General features: G+C 46.2%; 1 protein-coding gene across 2 annotated transcripts in view; it reads left to right on the forward strand.

Annotated features, from left to right (window-relative positions):
* CLCN4 (chloride voltage-gated channel 4) overlaps positions 1 to 18,317 on the forward strand; it is a 66,037-nt gene that overhangs the window by 35,584 nt on the left and 12,136 nt on the right. For both annotated transcript variants that reach the window (XM_015251871.3, XM_072956766.1), the window contains 6 exons: positions 2,787 to 2,909; positions 8,576 to 8,782; positions 8,901 to 8,981; positions 9,975 to 10,520; positions 12,111 to 12,297; positions 13,946 to 14,344. In XM_015251871.3, coding sequence (XP_015107357.1) covers positions 2,787 to 2,909; positions 8,576 to 8,782; positions 8,901 to 8,981; positions 9,975 to 10,520; positions 12,111 to 12,297; positions 13,946 to 14,344 — 1,543 coding nt within the window. The remainder of the gene's footprint in view (positions 1 to 2,786; positions 2,910 to 8,575; positions 8,783 to 8,900; positions 8,982 to 9,974; positions 10,521 to 12,110; positions 12,298 to 13,945; positions 14,345 to 18,317) is intronic.

The following is an 18,317-nucleotide window of genomic DNA, read 5'->3' on the forward strand; positions in this document are numbered from 1 at the left end:
TAATGGAGGCACTGGGGATTGAACCCAGGACTGTGCATGCTAAGCACTCACTCTACCACTGAGCGGTACACTCCCCCCATACCTTCTAATTGAAAAGAAAAGATACAATATTTTTAAATGATAGCTTTAGTGAGATACAATTCATATTCCATGTGGTTCGCCCATGAAAAGTGTACACTGTAAGTGGCTTTTAGAGTCTTCACAGAGTTGTGCAACCATCATCACAATCTAATTTTGGAACATTTCTATCACCCAGAAAGAAACCTTGTACCCATGAGCAGTCACTCACCATTCCCCCCCAAATCCACCAGCCACAGGCAACCACTAATCTCCTTTCTTGTTTCTATAGATTTGCCTGTTCTGAACACTTCATATAATGAAATCATGCAATATGTGGACTTTTGTGTCTGGCTTCATTCACTTAGCATCACATTTTCCAAGTTCATTCATGTTGTAGCAGAAATCGGTGCTGCATTCCCTTTCACAGCCACGTAACACTCCACTGTACAGAAAGAGCACATTTTATTTCCCTGTTCATCAGCTGATGAACATAGATTGCTTCCACCTTTGTGCTATCGTGAATGCTTTTGCTCTGAATATTTGTGTACACGTTTTTGTGTGGACATGTGTTTTCATTTCTTTGGCGGAGATTCTTAGGAGGGAAATTGCTTGGTCATGGGGCGACTCTCTATTTAACCTTTTGAGGAGCTGGCGGGCTGTCTTCCAAAGTGGCCTCACCATTTTACCTTCCACCAGCAGCAGATGTGGGTTCCAATTTCCCCACATCCTTACCGACACCAGTTGTTACCTGGTTTGGATTATAACCCTCCTGGCAGGTGTGCAGTGCTGTCTCACTGTAAATTAAGTTATCATCTTCCAATGCATCTCATGAACACACACAGAGGATGTTCCTGCGCCTTCCGTGATGGGAACATCCCAGGCCTGGGGGAGGTAGCGGGCAAGCGCAGACCTGGCAGGTGCATGCGTTCATGGTACTTTGAGCTCCAGATCTCCATACACAATCTTAGTTCGGGAAAAGGGTTCATTTCTTTCTTTTCTTTTTTTTTTAATAGAAGTATAGTTGATTTACTCCTGGGCATAAATCCAGAGGAAACTCTAATTCAAAAAGATACATGCACCCCAATGTTCATAGCGGCACTATATACAATAGCCAAGACATGGAAACAGCCTAAGTGTCCGTCAACAGATGATTGGATAAAGAAGATGTGGTGTATATGTACAATGGAAAAGAGTTAATTTCTAACTGAATTCAGTGGTTACCACGATGACTGTGGGTCATTGACAGATCAGAACCCTGGGTGAGGGGAAGCGAGGTTGCCAAGATTCACATTAGGGGTAACGTGAGGACCATTCAAGCTAGAACTCTTCTTGGAAGATAGGTGTAATCTATTGATTCTTCTCCTCCCCACCCCCCTCACCCCTCTATTGCCGGATCGACTTACTACAGCTGAAGATATTTGGAATGCACTTTGCCATTTTGCTAAACCTCTTTCTCACTGGAGTTGGAAATGAATTCCTTCAGATCTCAGAAGTAGACAGGGATCTTGAAATCTCACACATTCTCAGTGTTCTCCATTACTTCCAAAAATAAATTCTCTGCTTGGATTGATGCAGTGAACTTGGCTGGGCGCCACATCGTATTTCTTCTCTCCTACTTGCGGTGTGTTTTTTTGGGGGGGGAAATATGGTTGCCCATCTTCTCAAGCATTTCTAAGATTTATGCTTTAATTCAAAGAATTACTGTTAGTACGAGTGAGATGTTATTTTTAGTCTCAAAAAAGTACATTTTTAACTGGATGAAAATGTGTTCCTCGGTCTGATTTCTCACCACATTGGGTGTGAATATCTGTGATTATAAAGGCAGTGATCCCTGGGAGGTTTTTTATTTTTGCATTTTCTAGGCACGCATGTAGCCATGTCCATGGCCTGGCTTGTAAGTGCCCTTGCTTCCTTCTGACAGGAGGGATCCAGATAGTGACAAGGAGCTGAGGCCTGGAGGAATGTGGTCTCCACCCAGCAGACCAGGTCCTCTGCCTCAAAGGCCCCAGACAGTGTCTTTGGATCAGAAAGTGTTCCCCACACATCAGATAATTTGGAATAGATGGTTCAATGAATTACTGTGAAGGAGATCAAGTTTTCCCTTTAAAAGTGCCCCTGGAATGTCAGCTTGCGTCAGAACCCCCTGGAGGCCTTGTTGAAACGTATTTTGCACCCCCCACCCCGAGCCTCTGATTCCGCGGGTCTGGGGCGGGGCCTGAGATTCTGCATTTCTAGCGCATGCACAGGTGATGCGGCTTCTGCCAGGCCAGGGACACCTGAGAAGCAGCATGCCGAAATTCAGTTCCCACACTCACTCATTGGCGGTGCGGCTTCAGGTAAGCCAAGAGAGGCCGATCCACCGCAGACGAGACCACGCAAACCTCCGGGGTCTCCAAGGCAGACTTTTCTGAGGCCCCTTGCATGAACTCGAGCGCAAGTGGTGATTAAAACCCCGCGGCTGTCGCAGTGTGCGTGACGGTGGGGATCTCACCTCTAGAAGGTGCGTGTAGATAGCTCCTGGAGAAGCACCCGGGGCTGTGTCTGGGCGTCTGTGTGTAGGACCGTAGCAGTAGCAACAGCCGACAAAACCAACCCCGCCTTTTTGCCGCCGGGGGAGCGGGAGGAGAGCTGCCTGATCCCGTCACAGCGCCGGCTCCCCCGCCGGGGGCGCACGCCTCGGGTCTGCCGCAGCTCACATGTTCCTTCTTGTTTTGCGTCTCCTTCAGGGTGCCAGTGCGTACATTCTGAATTACCTAATGTACATCCTGTGGGCGTTGCTCTTTGCGTTTCTGGCCGTCTCCCTGGTCCGGGTATTTGCACCATACGCCTGTGGCTCCGGTATTCCAGAGGTGAGTGGTGGCCGGATTTTTGTGCCGGTGATGAGAATAGCAGATACTTCTGTAGCGCTTGTGTGCTAAGCACGGTTCCAAGCCTTTGATATCATTGCCTCATTCAGTCCCCACAGTGAGCTTAGCCTGTGAGGTAGGTACTGCTGTTCTTTATTTGATAGCTGGGGAAACTGATGCACAGAGAGGTTAAGTAACTTGCCCAAGGTCACAAAGCTGTCAGCTAGAAGTGGAACCCAGCCATCTGGCTTCAGGATTTATGCTCCGTTGCTTCTCAGATGATTAAATTATTGTCTTTGCAAACCAGGTATAGCTCTGAAACCTTGCGGAATCAGAGTTCATTAACCACACACACAAATGTGGAACGAGTTGCTCTAAGTGTGTCTCTGATAGAAGGTAAAAAGGACATCAGTGGAGGTTTGTGGCTCAGAAAGTTGACTAATGAGTAAATTCTCTGAGGAGTGAACTCCATCGCCACATTTTGCTCTTCTGGTAACAGGGTAATAGCAATCTTTAAAAAAAACAGCAACGAATTCCACGTTCAGTGTATGCGCTGTAAATGCACCCCTGTGAGTTTAGGGTTCTTATAAATATTTTTTAGCACTTTCTTTTAACCAAAGTATGAAGGAAATGACCTCATTGATCAAGAGGGACGCCTGAGACCAAACTTCAAACCAAGGAGGATCTGCTGGGTAGAAAAACGATAATTGAACCAGTGTCTGAAAAGGCCAGACAGTAAAACTTTTAGCCAGAAATAATTTTAAGAGTTATTACGTGATCAGTATAATCAACACAGTTCAGTTCTCCTTCAAGTTGGTGCTTTAGCCACGTCCATAGACGGTGAAGATGCTGAGTTTAAAGATGTGAGCGATTCTGGTAGCGGACCCAGGCTCTTTGGTGGTGCTGCCGCTGGTCTGGGCAGTTCACGCAAAGGGCCGGGGTAATTAAAGGATCATCGAAAGGAAAGCTCAACATTATCTTGCTTCAGATGAAAAAAAAACTTACTATTTTGTGCTGCATTTTGGATGGTTTATATTAACGTGTTGCCATGAAAGCCTAAAAACCAAACTGCAGCACCATCCTGTTTCCTCAAGACAGCCAGTTCCGAGATAATGTGACACACATTCCTAAAAATCACAGTGCCATGCAGAACTGCCTAGAAAACCCACAGAGCTTGTAGGGAAAATCGGGTTCGGGGCACAACACTCAGAAACTTCGTTGGTGACACATAAAAAAGCCGGAAACTTCTTAAAATCAGTCGTGCAGTTTTACCCATGTGGAATGGTTAAGAAATGTCTAAATACCCCCGCATGCGTGAAGCGGTAGCTGTGCGAGGCGTGTGCCTGTGTGCGCTTTGCACATCCCTGCCCGGCTGGTGGTTTTCTGCCTTGTGTTTCTCCCCCGTGAAATTGTGCATAAACAAACGCAAAATTTGCGTTCTGCTCAAGTTCTTCCCAGATGCACGAATCACATTGGAACAAGTTGGTGTTTGCAAAACAAGTGTTAACGGCAGAACTGACTGCATTTTATTTGATACCTAAGATGGAAGGCACCCTGCACAATTAAAAGAACAGATTCTTGTTGGCATCTCAGTTTCTGATACCCCCTGCCCAGGAGTAGGAGCTTTTGGACTCAAACTGCCTCTCAAAATAAGGAGATGGCTAGTGGGGAACTGGTGGGAAATTTCAAGCAGCAATAGAAGGTGTGCTGGGTAATCCTATCTTCTTCCAAGAACCAGAGATGCGTGGTTCAGCTTGTAGGCAGACTGATGCTCCAGCTGTGAGGGGCTGGCTGGACCTGGTCTTTGTCCAAAGCAAGCATCTTTATTTGTGACAGCTGAACTCAAAAGGAGTAAAATACTAAAACAGATCAACAACAAGTTCCTACGGTAGAGCACAGGGAACTACCTCTAATATCTTATGATAACCTATAATGAAAAAGAATATATATGTGTAACTGAATCACTGTGCTGTACACCAGAAACTAACACAACATTGTCAATCAACTATACCTCCATTAAAAAAAAGTAAAAAAAAAAAAGTCAAAAGGAGTAATACTGAGTTGAGCATTGTTTTTTATGTGACAAAGTGCAAGGAACACATTGATGTGGATGAAACTCAAAAAAGTGATATTAGGTCAAAAGATACTACTATATATAATATAGATCAACAAGTTTCTATTGTGTAGATGGGGAACTGTATTCAGTATCTTGTAGTAACCTATAATGAGGAAGAATGTGAAAAAGAATATATGTATGTACGTGTATGACTGAAACATGATGCTGTACACCAGAAACTGACACGACATTGCACACTGACTATACTTCAACTAAAAAAAAGTGTAAGTTGCAGAAGAATATATAAAGTACGAGTCTATCATGTAAAGTCCATAAAACAGCCAAAATGAAGCAAGCATACTGTTTAGTGATACATGTCTGTGCTAAAGCTATGAAGAAAGGCAAGGAAATGGTGGGGCGGGGGAGGAGGGAGGTTCCACTGAGGAAGCAAACACAGGGCTTTCAAAGGTTCCTGCTCTTCTATCTTAAACTTGGTAGTGAGTACCAAGGTGCTTGTTTTATTCCCGTGCTTTCAGTCATACATAATATGTAACAGATCCGTTTCTCTGTTTACAAAAGAGTTCACAGTAGTCTTTGCAAGTATTAGGAACCCAGTGGAGATCTCATAAGTAAGTTTTGGTTATTGTAACTCAGTCTTAGCAAGACTTTCACTGTTACCATAGTAGAGCTTGAAATTCCTAACCTAAGGGTGCAATACAGTTCTTGGAGGAAAGGGGCTGAGTGAAAAGTAAACGGCAGTAAGTAGTTCGTGGATAAAAAGAACCTCCTTCCAGTCAAAATGCAACTAACCATGCAAACCAGCTCCTCTCAATTTGGGCTTGGGAGCCATTTGCCTTCATTTCAGCAAAGATTCTAAATGAGCTGTTTAGGAAATACACTTCCCATCGTTTGAGGTGAGCCGCTGTAAGCTGGCACGGGGTGTGCAGCATGGGAACACACTTTGAGGGCAGTGTGCACTTCCGCACAGTTTAAAACTGGTGCATCCTCTGTAACAAAGCAAAGCTTCTGAAACATTTGGGTTACTTAGACTGAAAAGTCCTTTGGAAACATTTTTAAAAATACAAATTTAGAGAATGTTTTTTTTTTCTATGTATTAAATGCTCTTGTACCAGTTCTGTAAAGCGCATTGAAGAGTGAACACTGGTTCTTGGGCTTGAGAATTTAGAGAGAACTTGGCAAGGATAGCCCTCTGTCTCCTCCTGTCTGCTTCATCACCGAAACCACTATGTGCTCTATAAGAAATCATGTCCTATGAGGACTTACTTTGGGTTGCTGTTTTGGCCCACTACAAAACGTGAACTCCCTCACAGGTATTTATTTGCCAGAAAGGTTTTAAAGTCACCAGCACCAAGTCACTGATCTGCTGCAGTACCTCTCCTTAAAGCCCTGCGTGATTCAGTCTCAATTAATTCAAATTAAAGCAAGCGATTGGATTTTGGCATCTACTGGGAATGAATTTGCTTTCTTTAGTCCCTAATTTGATCATGACAATTTTATAAAGTCATTTTAGAGAATTATGAGATACCTATTACATTGTTCAATTCACCACATGTCACGGCTGGCAAAGGCTCAGGTAATTCAGATGCTTGTAATTTTCTAAATGGTATTACGCTCTTAAACTGTACCCTAGGGTCCAAATCCACATTAACTAACTGACAAAAAATTATAGATAATTTTATTCTAGGCAACACAAAAGGGTAGGATTGTGGCAGGCATAATAAAACATCCCTTAAATAAAGGGTCGGAGATCCCCAGAGCCCAGGCTCAAATAGGCCAACTACCACTAGTGAAAGACCAGTTTAACCACTGCTAGTTTGTCTGCCTTCAGTTAAAGGCGAGTTCAAGAAATACCATCTGATTGCAGAGCTGGAAGACCTCACTCGTGTTCTATCGGGTGGAGCTTAGTGAGTTCTTTGGAAATGGATGTCTGCACGCTCAGTCACAGTCAGTCTTGCTCCCTGAATTAAGAAACAGATCTCTGGCAATAATTCCTGACATGAAAATGGTCCATTCTCATCCCTTTACAATTTCCAGGATGAGTTCACTTCGCCACCCTCTCCAAATCATCACACGTGTGACATAATGTCAAAATGCCGAAGAGTGTTGCAGGACTGCACCTTAACTACTGGAGAAGTTAGGAATACCTGTACTGCCCTTCTCGGGACTGGAGCAGTGGTCTCAACCTGGACTGCACTTGAGAATCACCTCAGGAGGCTGTGAACCTCCCACACCCAGGATGCACATCAGACCAATTACACCACATCTCGGGGGCGGGGTAGAGCCAGTCCTCCCTGGTTTCTGATTCCCTAGGTGATGCCACTGAGTGCATTGAGAAGGTTGAGAAGGACTATAATAGCTATTTGAGAAACGGATTTCTTGGCAGAGCAATGCCCACTAAGAGGCACTTTGAAGTTATGTAAACGTCCCAATGGTGACAAGAGCTGAGATTGTTCCATTATGTATTATACAATGGGAAAACAGGTACTGACCACGATTTCATGGGCTGACTCACTCGGTGTCTAATGAATCTTTGATGACAGGCTTGTCAATTGCTAGCTCTGCAGGAAACATTCACTCCATTTCAGCCATTTGTGGGAGAGGTTGAAGGTAAGATTATTATTCACCCATTGGTGATGCATCTATATCCAGAGGACTGACTCCAATATAGGAAATTAATTACTGTGATCGGCACCCAGTTGAATTCTAAAAGCGTCACGCAAACTCACGTGCACCTTTAGGAAGAAAGCCATTATTTGGCATTTACAAAACGCGGCAGGCCTGAAAGCGCAGCTCGAGTCAGCTGTACCTGTAGTCAAAGTCCTTTTCGCTGCCAGAGGGCAGGAGTCAGCAGAAGGGAACATGTCACCATGGATTCAGACACCTTTACATCCCCTAGAAGGGCGTCATTAGAATGCCAAGCATCTTCTTTTTCCAATATTAAGGATATTTTCAAAGGTATAGAAAAGTTGAAAGAATTGGACAGTAAACACCTATCTCCCCGTGGCCTGCAGCAGGGCTTGGCAAACCTTCCTGATAAAGGGCAGAGAATATTTTAGGCTTTGTGAGTCAAGAGGCAAGACTGAGAAACTATTGTCTCTAGAAGGCTAGTAGTCTTGTTTACATATTACATTTAAAAATGTTCAAAGCACTCTTAGCTTGTGGGTCTTACGGAAATAGGTGGTGGGCTGGACGCTAGTTTGATGACCCCAGATCTAAAGTTCAGTTGACATTTTGTTTTGTTTGCTTTGTCATTTAGCTTGCCAGATGTCTCTTTATCTTGGACATCTTTCACTAGTCAAAAATTAACAGTTAGAATCAATAGAGACACGTGTCTTTTCAACACAACAGAGGGTAACGTGAACGGGATAAAACACCATACATAAAATGAGATTCTGGTACTTATTTATTCAGGCCTTGTTGTGATCTCTCATTACTTTCGGAATTATTAAGATTTAGTGTGCATTGGATTGTTTCAGGCTTCCATGAATATCATATATTTTGGGTTAATATAAAATTATAGTGAAATGAACAACAAAAATGGGATTTACTGAATTGCGGCTCACTCTGCATCATCCTCCGTCCTCTGTTTCAGATAAAGACCATTCTGAGCGGCTTCATCATCAGAGGCTACTTGGGGAAGTGGACCCTGCTGATCAAGACCGTCACCCTGGTGCTGGTGGTATCCTCGGGCCTGAGCCTCGGCAAAGAAGGGCCACTGGTGCACGTGGCTTGTTGCTGTGGCAACTTCTTCAGCAGCCTTTTCTCTAAGTACAGCAAGAATGAGGGCAAGCGGCGCGAGGTGAGTGGGTGCAGCTGCCGTGGGCGGTGACCCCCTCCAGCCTCCAGCCTCCAGTCCCGCCGCGCCCAGGGCTTCACCCGCAAGGCCTCGGGCTGACCCGGAGCTCTATGCCCCGCAGGTGCTGTCAGCTGCGGCCGCAGCCGGGGTCTCCGTCGCCTTTGGTGCTCCGATCGGCGGTGTGCTTTTCAGTCTGGAAGAGGTGAGTGTGGGCAGCGGAGGGGGTTGATCCGTGGTCCTGAGGCCCGAGGGACACTGGGATGGTGGGTACCACACGAGGCTTCCATCCCCAGCCTTTTGAGGACTAGATCTGAAGGAGTATTGAACGAGATGCCTGCGGCTTCTTAAGGAGCCACAATTTTCACCCAAACATATGTGTTTTCAAGTATTGTTTTAAAAATTGCCAGTGCGATTTTGGAGGAAGATTTACAGTCTCCTCTCTCTTTTTCATGAACAATATACTGAAGCATTTTTGCTTTTCACAACCCAAATGGATGTGAAATATTCAAAAGAAGGACAATATTTGGTGACATGTGACAAGTAGATAAAATTCAAACTTCAGCGTCCACAAGCCAGGCATGGCTGCCTTCCAACAAGACCTTCATATTTCATATGTCACAAAATATTCTTTTTTCCCACCAGCCTTTTAAAAATGTCAAAACCCTTCTTAACTCATGTGCCATCCAGATATGTTGGCTGGGCCAGGGTTTTCAACCCATAATCTATTCTGTTGTCTGCAGAATCAGATCAGAGGTTTATTTTCTTTTACGAGGGTCTCTGTCCCATAAACTGAATTATGATGAAGTATTTTCATTTCTCTTTAAAGAAATAGCTAAAATGCACCTTGACTAGTATCCATTCCAATTTTATTTAAAAAAATTTTTATTTTATCTTTTAAAGTTTAACTGAATTTATTTTTTAATGGCGGTACTGAGGATTGAACCCAGGACCTTGTGCATGCTAAGCACGCACTCTACCGCTGAGCTATTCCCTCCCCACATTCCAATTTCAATATCTTTGCTAGTGCATTTTGGCCATAATTAAGCCTAGATTGAGGAAGTGAGTACCGCCCATCTTGGGTCTTGAGTGTAACCTCCGTGGCAAATGCCAGCGGGTGGCCACTGATCATTGGGGTTGGGGCTCTGGACAGCTCTCTCTGTCAATCTCTGACTTTCCACCTGTTCGTCTGTCGCAGGTCAGTTACTACTTTCCTTTGAAGACCTTGTGGCGGTCCTTTTTTGCGGCCCTGGTGGCAGCCTTCACGCTGCGATCCATCAATCCCTTTGGGAACAGCCGCCTCGTTCTCTTCTATGTGGAATATCACACGCCCTGGTACATGGCCGAGCTCTTCCCCTTCATCCTGCTTGGGGTCTTCGGGGGCTTGTGGGGAACCCTCTTCATCCGTTGCAACATCGCCTGGTGCAGGAGGCGCAAGACCACCAAGCTGGGCAAGTACCCGGTGCTGGAGGTCATTGCAGTGACCGCCATCACCGCCATTGTCGCCTACCCCAATCCCTACACGCGCCGGAGCACGAGCGAGCTCATCTCCGAGCTCTTCAATGACTGCGGGGCCCTTGAGTCCTCCCAGCTCTGTGACTACATCAACGACCCCAACATGACGCGGCCTGTGGACGACATCCCGGACCGGCCGGCCGGGGTCGGGGTTTACACAGCCATGTGGCAGCTGGCGCTGGCGCTGATCTTCAAGATCATCATTACCATATTTACCTTTGGCATGAAGGTAAGTGAAGGGGAGGGAAGATGCTGGGGGTTAGGGGTGAGGCAGCCCACGTCCTTCTGGGGATGGCATGCTACTCGCCAAAGTAAGATTGTGATGGGAGGAAAAGGGGAACTGACCTTTACTGTATGTTCTCCTGAGCGACCCTTGACATTCTTTTAACCAGCAAGAAAGAAAGCTTTTGATAAACAGCAAACCTATGGAATAGAGATTTTTGACCCCACTTTACAAGTGAAGAAGCTAAGGCTCAGAGTATATCATTCATATAGGGATGTGGACAGCATGATGAATTTTCATAAAACACACATGCTTGTGGAACCAGCACCGAGGACCAGGACCAGAACATGGCAGACCCTCCAGAACCGCGCTGTGTTCCTTACTGTTGCTTTTTGTGGGGGATTTTTATGAATTGTTTCTTTAAAAAAAGTCTGGGGAGCTGTGTACTTGCGTGCCATGGTCAAACACAAGCCTGCAATCTGCCTGAAGAATGAGGGTGGGTGGACTTTATGAAACAGCCAACTGTCTCTGATCCATCATCTCCTAGCAGAGGGATTTATTTTCGTTTCTGAGGAAGACACTGGCTGCATCCTCTGGTGCCTGCCGGGGGAAGGCTGCTTTGAAGTTATAGGGCATTAAATGACACGGGGGGTGGGGGGTGCTCAGAAAGGAACAATTTCCTCAGGAATGTCCCGGACTCTAGAAATCACACCCAAGGACCCAAACTTAACTTGAATTTGGTTAAAGATCCACTTCCATCCTCAAATTGATGACAGTCTGGCAGGAGGGGCATGAATGCAGCCCCCAGTCAGGATGGGCAGTCCCATGCCTTCTCTAGGAACAAGGAGACTCAGGCGTGTTCTGTAGTGCTTGTCTGATCACTGGAGAAACTAAAATGTATTTTCACACAGCAAAATATAAAACAGGAGATGACCAAGACCTTTTGGTTTACACAGTCTGTTTATTTACTGCATCTAATGTAACTTGAAGATACTCCATATACTTTGCAGAGAATGGACTTTGTCAGGAAGAGAGATTCCCCCCTCCTCTGGCATCTCTCTCTGACAGATGCCTGGCCACTGTCGATTCAAGAGGGCGGTGAGCCTGTGAAAAGCTTTTTGGAAGATGCAGGGCAGCTATATGGATGCTTTTAGCTTCTTTTCTTTGACCTGTGAACGGTTGAAGGCCCTGCTTTTCCCTTTTCATGCTGTGGCTTGACATTTAATTTTCAAAGCTCATCTGAATGACGCGCAAGGGAAGAGAGAAAGCGGTGAGTATCTCAAGTGACAGATGTGCACCTTGAATGTGATTTGCAGTGGGGTTTATCCTTCTTTAATCCACAGCAGGCCAACCAGGCCGGCTTCTGAAGGCGAGGAAATCAAAGTGTAAAATTACATCCTCCCCGAGTCATAGTAGCTACGACCAAGCAGGTGAAATCACTTGTTCCACGGTTTCCCGGCTGAGCTATTTTGAAGCGTTGCGCCTCCTTGGAAGACTGAAGCCAAATGCAAGCTTGTCGAGGGGGGCTGTGTTCCCTGGGGGCGGCAGGAATGGGGACCCCCTCCCTCACGCTTCTCTCCCCCATGTTCCCTGCAGATTCCGTCCGGCCTCTTTATCCCCAGCATGGCCGTGGGCGCCATGGCGGGCAGGATGGTGGGAATCGGCGTGGAGCAGCTGGCTTACCATCACCACGACTGGATCATCTTCAGGAACTGGTGCAGGCCCGGAGCAGACTGCGTCACCCCAGGGCTTTATGCCATGGTGGGAGCTGCTGCCTGCCTAGGTATGCGGCCATAGGTGGGGTGGGCGAGGGTGCAGGGAAAGATGAGGTACACCGACACAAAGACCAATCTGGTGTCCAGGACTGGCCAGAAGGATGACTTGGACTCCAGTGTTCGCATGTCACGATAGGCAAGGTTGTGCTGCTGTAACAAGTAGACCCCTAAATCTCAGTGGCTTAGTACCCCGAGGCTCGGGTATGGCTCAGGATAGGTGGTTGATTCTCCTTATTCGTGAATTCCATTTTTGGGAACTTGCCTCCTTGCTGAAATTTGGCTGCCACCCCTGAATCAGTACTCGAGGTGCTTCCTAGTCATTCTGGGACACATGCGGAGTGGTGGAAACTTTTGAGTTGTCTGATATGCATGTTCCCAGCTAAGGCCAATCAAGGCGAAGGTCCACCTTCTTGTTTCAGCTCTTCTCCTGTACACAGGTGTCCTTTTCCTGGTCTTTTTAGTGCCAAGGTTTTTTTGGGGGGGTATGTGTGTGCTTTTTTTTTTTTTTTTAAAGATTTTGCTATTTACAGTGGCCCCAAGTGCAGTGCGGCAGTACTGTCTTGTGTTCTTAAACGCAAGACATCTGAGATGAGCCTTTTGGAGAAAATACATGAGTTAGAGAAGCTTCATTCAGGCATGAGTTACAGTGCTGTTGGCTGTGAGTTCAGTGTTAATGAACCAGCTACATGTATTAAATAAATAAGGTGTCTTTAAACAGAAACACACATCAAATAAGTTTTTATATTGATTGGTTGACAAAAATGGTGTGACCAGAGGTTCTCAGAAACCTAACTTGATATCTCCCCTGGGGCTGTGATTCAGTATTTGCTAATTCAGTGTTTGTGTTAACTTTATAGAGCATAACTACCATAATAATGAGAATCAACTCTGTGTGTGTGTGTGTAATGTGAGTAGCAGTGGGCTTATCTCCACTCAGTCATCCAGGGACCCAGGCTGATGGGGTCTCCAGCATCTTGCAGCTGTACCATCTAGAATAGTGGTTTTCAACTGGGGGCAGTTGTGCCTATGAGGGGCACCGGGCAGTGGAGGAGACATTTTTGGTTGACATACCTGGTGGGTGCTACTGATGTCTAGTAGGTGGGGGTCAGGGGTGCTACTCAGCATCCTGTAGTGCAAAGACACCCCTTCCCCTACAAAGAATAATCCAGCTCTAGATGTTTCTCATGCTGAGGTCCGGAAACCCTGGTTTAAGCTCACTGGAAGATCTTCCTTTGAATACCAAGGGACACAAGGGTGGTGGGCACCCTCTTGTCTGTAGCCCCTAAAAATCTTGACACTTTTCCAGCTTCTGGGATTCTGGAAGAGAGCCACATTGCTGAGTCAGAAACCTGCAGGGCCCACTTGGGATCCACTCACTAAAAAGCAAGGTGTGTGGTCCTGAGGGTGAATGGACAACTCAGTGTCCATCACTGGAGAAGAGCCCCCCAGGCAGATGTGCCTTATGGCTCGTGATGCAAGGCTGTGTTTAACTGAGCCTGGCCTCGGTCCCAGAGGTCTGAGTTCGGGTGCCTTGCAGGACCCTCTCCTTAGGACAGGCGCCAGGAGAATACCGCCAGCTTGTCAGTTTCCACAATTGATGTCCCCTCGAGGATGTGGAGTGAAGCCCTGGAATTTCGTTCCTCTCTTGGGTTGCAGGTGGAGTTACCAGGATGACGGTGTCCTTGGTGGTCATCATGTTTGAATTGACGGGCGGTCTCGAGTACATCGTGCCCCTGATGGCAGCAGCCGTAACCAGCAAGTGGGTGGCCGATGCCTTTGGGAAGGAAGGCATCTACGAGGCCCACATCCACTTGAATGGGTACCCGTTTCTGGATGTGAAGGACGAGTTCACTCACCGCACACTGGCCACCGATGTCATGCGACCACGGCGGGGGGAGCCGCCGCTGTCCGTCCTCACCCAGGACAGCATGACCGTCGAGGACGTGGAGACGCTCATTAAGGAGACCGACTACAATGGCTTCCCTGTGGTCGTCTCCAGGGACTCAGAGCGCCTCATCGGGTTTGCCCAGAGGAGGGAGCTGATTCTTGCAATAAGTGAGTAAGGCGAGGGAAGCCTTGTTTCACTCAGCCTCTGTGTCCCCAGATTCTCAAAATGGTTAGAGAGAGTGGACATGGGTAGGAGGGCTTTAAGCCAGGGGCTCTCATGCTTTAATGCCCTTTTGTATCACCTGGGATGCGGCTAAGATGCAGAATCTGAGTCGGCAGATCTGGGGTTGGGGTACCTGACACTCCGTGTTTCTCCCAAGCTTCCCATTAATGCCGTTGCTACTGGACCTGAGTCACACTGTGGGGAGCAGTGTCTTGGGAGAGGCATTCTTGGCTGGAAAACGACCACCAGGTTTGCAAGCAGCCACCTGGGTCCTTCCTGCTGGGAGGTGAGCTGTCACTGCCGCCTTTTAGGGACTTGGGTGAAGCTGAGAAGGAAGAGATGGGAGAGGCTGGGCCGGCCAGGCCAGCTGGTCACAGAGACAGGCTTCCAGGCAAGTTAACTGACTGAGATGCTGAGCTTTTTGCAGCAGACACCTCCTGCGGCACTGCTCAAGCCCTTTGCTTCACTTCATGATTTTATGTCTGCTTCCATCACTTAGGGGCCCATGTGGGTCAAGTCGGTTCCGTGGGATGCTTTTCCTCATCGTGTGCTAAGTGAATCAGATGGGCTGAGGGGCAGGCTGTTGAGTTGGCAGAGGTGAGAGGGGGTGATGCCCAGGTGGGGTGTCCCAGAGACAGGCGGCTCCGAGAAGCAAGCCTAGGGATGTCCGCCTTGGAAGGGGAGCAGGAGGTAGAAGGATTGCAGAGGCAGAGGCCTGGGTGTGAGTCTTTGGAGGAGGAAGGAGCAATGAGCCTCAGAGGGCTCCCTCCAAGTGGTCCTGCTTGGAGGACCTGATGCAGCAGGGACGAGGAGCAGCAGAGCACATCCGCGGCGGCACACGGCAAAACATGAATGCCCTCCAGCACGGCATCCTTGCATCTCACAGTAGGCTGGGGCCCACGACATGGCTCCAGCGTGCCCTTGGTGATTGTATGGTGTATCCCATCTTCTTCAAAGGCTTTATAAAAATAAGCTTAAATAAGCCATAGCCTCTAATTTTAGCTTGTTGCCCAAACATATTTACCTCCCTCAAAGCAACAGTTGATTTTATATTTTAGACATGAAAACATCTCTTTATTATAGGTCCTATCGCTTAACAGGTAGGTGCCTTGAGGCATAACTATTGCCTTATAAATAATGAGTTTTTTTAAAAAAATGCTCTATAGTATGGTTGAGTTTGTTTTAAATTAATGTAATCAGCAGCCTTTAAAAAATTTATTCAATCCCTAAAATCTTTTAAGCAAAGGTTGAAATTTAAAAACTCAAGTAATAAATGTCACAGAATCTATTACCTATTGTGTAGCTCCAGGGACACCTGCTAAGAGACAGCTCACTAATTTTCCTGAAAGCCATTACTGTAATCAAGTGGGAAGCAGTAATTGTCATCAACCGGTTGGAGAAGAAATTTAAGCTTGCCAACCGAGCGCTCTCCTAGAAGCTATGTTTGGAATGTCTGAAGAGGCAACACGCGGTGTAAATAATACCTATATGCTTTCAATCAGACTGATAATAGTATAGAAGCTGCTATTTACATGGTTTCTGGAAAGGCAAGGAGTGTTTTGCCATGAGCAGTCAGAAAAGCTGTTTTCCTGCTCTGTCCTGTACTCTGGTGGAGGAATCCATGACCTGTATGTGCGGAATTATATGCCCCTGCGTGAATATAGAAATATGACCTGAGCTTTTAGCTGGTAACCATCCCTTGTCAATTTCACTTTCTGGGGACTCAGGCGTAAAGATTGGCGATAGACCCAAGATAAGAAAAGAACAGTCAGTAAAGCAAATGAAGATTTTCTCTTACACATCATGTTTAAAAAGGTATCAGTTGCTCACATGAAGCTGAAATGTTTTGTTATTTTCCTGTCCCTCTCTGGAATGCCAAACCATAGCCACTGTCTTTGTTTGAAAGCAATTAGTTAGCACCACCTAGGAAACATGGCCCTCTTCACCATCACATACTAACACATGGGGCCAGATGTGGTCTTTGTTCAAATTCCTCGTAGATGGAACTTTACCTCTTGGGGCTCTTTGCAAATAGGAGGCCCTTTCTGTGCTATGCAGGCGTAGGCTCCTCTAGTCTTGAGTTCCACAGTTAAGTGAGGATGGATTCAGAGAGGACTCAGAGGGAAGCCGCAAAGATGATTAAAGGGATGGAAAGTTAGAGTTACAGACGACAGTCAAGGGAACTCTCATTTTTTTGGTATGGTGGATAATTTAATGGTAATTCTCCAGCATGTGGAAGATGCTTACTTGCAGAAGGGGTCTCCATCGAGGACTGAACAAGAAGATACGTGTCAGATTGTTGGATGGGCTCTTTAGGGATAAAGAGGTTTCTTCCTGGGAGAGCCGCTGATTACTGGGACAGGCCCTGGGGAACAGTGCTGTCATCTGCATATTTCTGCTGCTGATGAAAACGTACATGACTTGTCCATGCCTCAGTAAACTATAACTTGATAAAATAATCTGCTTTTTCTTCTAAGTAGATTTTTTTTATCATATCACCTGTGTACTAACCACCACTATAGTTGCTTCCAATTGTCCATTTTAACCTTTCTTGTCAATTTACATCTGTTTTATGGAAACGTTTTAAATGAACAGGATGATAGATCATTATCTCCCTAAAAACAGAATTTCTCAACTTGAACAGTATTGACCTTGGGGCCAGATCATTCTTTGTTGAGAGGGGCTATCCTGTGCATTGTAGGATCACCCCTGCTCTCTACCCACTAGGTGCCTGTAGCAACCCCGTCCCCCAGTTATGACAACCAAAAATATCTCCAGATACTGCCTTACGTCCCCTGAGGATGGGGATGGATTACTCCCAGTTGAGAACCATTGCTCTCAAGCTGTTATAATAACTTACTGGATATGTGATTATTTCCAGTCTTTTAAAATTTCTTGGCCTATCATAGTTTGTGAAATTGACTTGATCAACACTTTCCTAATTACCCTCTTTGCACCTGGCATTGTGATCGTAGTACTGTGAGAAAGTGGAATGTCAAGTTGAATGACCCTCGCAGGTGATCCTAAAATGGTCATTCTTCTTCAGGAGCTGTAGCCACTGATAATAGTCCTGGTAGAATACAACAACAAACCTCCTATACTAAAAATGATTGTAAAAACAATTTAACCACATGATCTTACAACAAAAATGAAGTTTTTAGCTTTTTAAAAGTGAAAGTACTACATACTTATAGAATGTTGGGGGAAATGAGAAGCAAAAGGGAAAATAAAAAAGGTACCTGCATTCTCAACACTGAAGAAGGCCATGGTTAATATTGAGTACATTTCCTTCTTGTCTTTTAGGCCTTTTACACATGTAATCGTTGGGCTAGCTTCTTTCTTCCTTTCTTTCTGTTTTGTTTTGTTTTTTGGGGGGGCTTCTTTTCTAACACAGGCTCCTATGAGTCCCTGGGGTCTGGGAATCTGTGCGGTTTGCTTGATCCTTTTACACAGGAACTGCTTCTCTCACTGAGCACCCACCGTGTGCAGGCACTGTCCTGGGAGCTGGGAGCGCAGGGATGACAGAAGCCAGGCTCTGCCGTCTGTGAACTTACACGCTGTATAGTCTGTTGCAGGCATTTTGGTGACTGACGATTTCTTGTTCAAACTGGGAGAAGACAGTTCACCTGGTTGAGAAGAACTGTCTTGCTGTTTCTTCCATTCATCAGCTTTTGGCCTGTACCCCCAAAGTTCAAGGCTTTAAGATAGGTCCTTGGAATACAGCTCCAAAGTGGCGTGGCTGAGCCCATGTGGAGAGAGCCGCACTCCCGCTCTTGGACTAGCAAGAAATGCAACTCTGTCTCCGGCTCTGACCCCAGCTGATGCTTTCGATTCTTATTCGGCAGCGGACAGCCCAAGACTTTCCTTCCTAATGCCTCCTCCGTGAAATAGGCTCTGTTCTACATGGCAGGCAGAGCC

The sequence above is a fragment of the Vicugna pacos genome, chromosome X, assembly GCF_048564905.1.
Source record: "Vicugna pacos chromosome X, VicPac4, whole genome shotgun sequence".
Lineage (NCBI taxonomy): Eukaryota > Metazoa > Chordata > Mammalia > Artiodactyla > Camelidae > Vicugna > Vicugna pacos.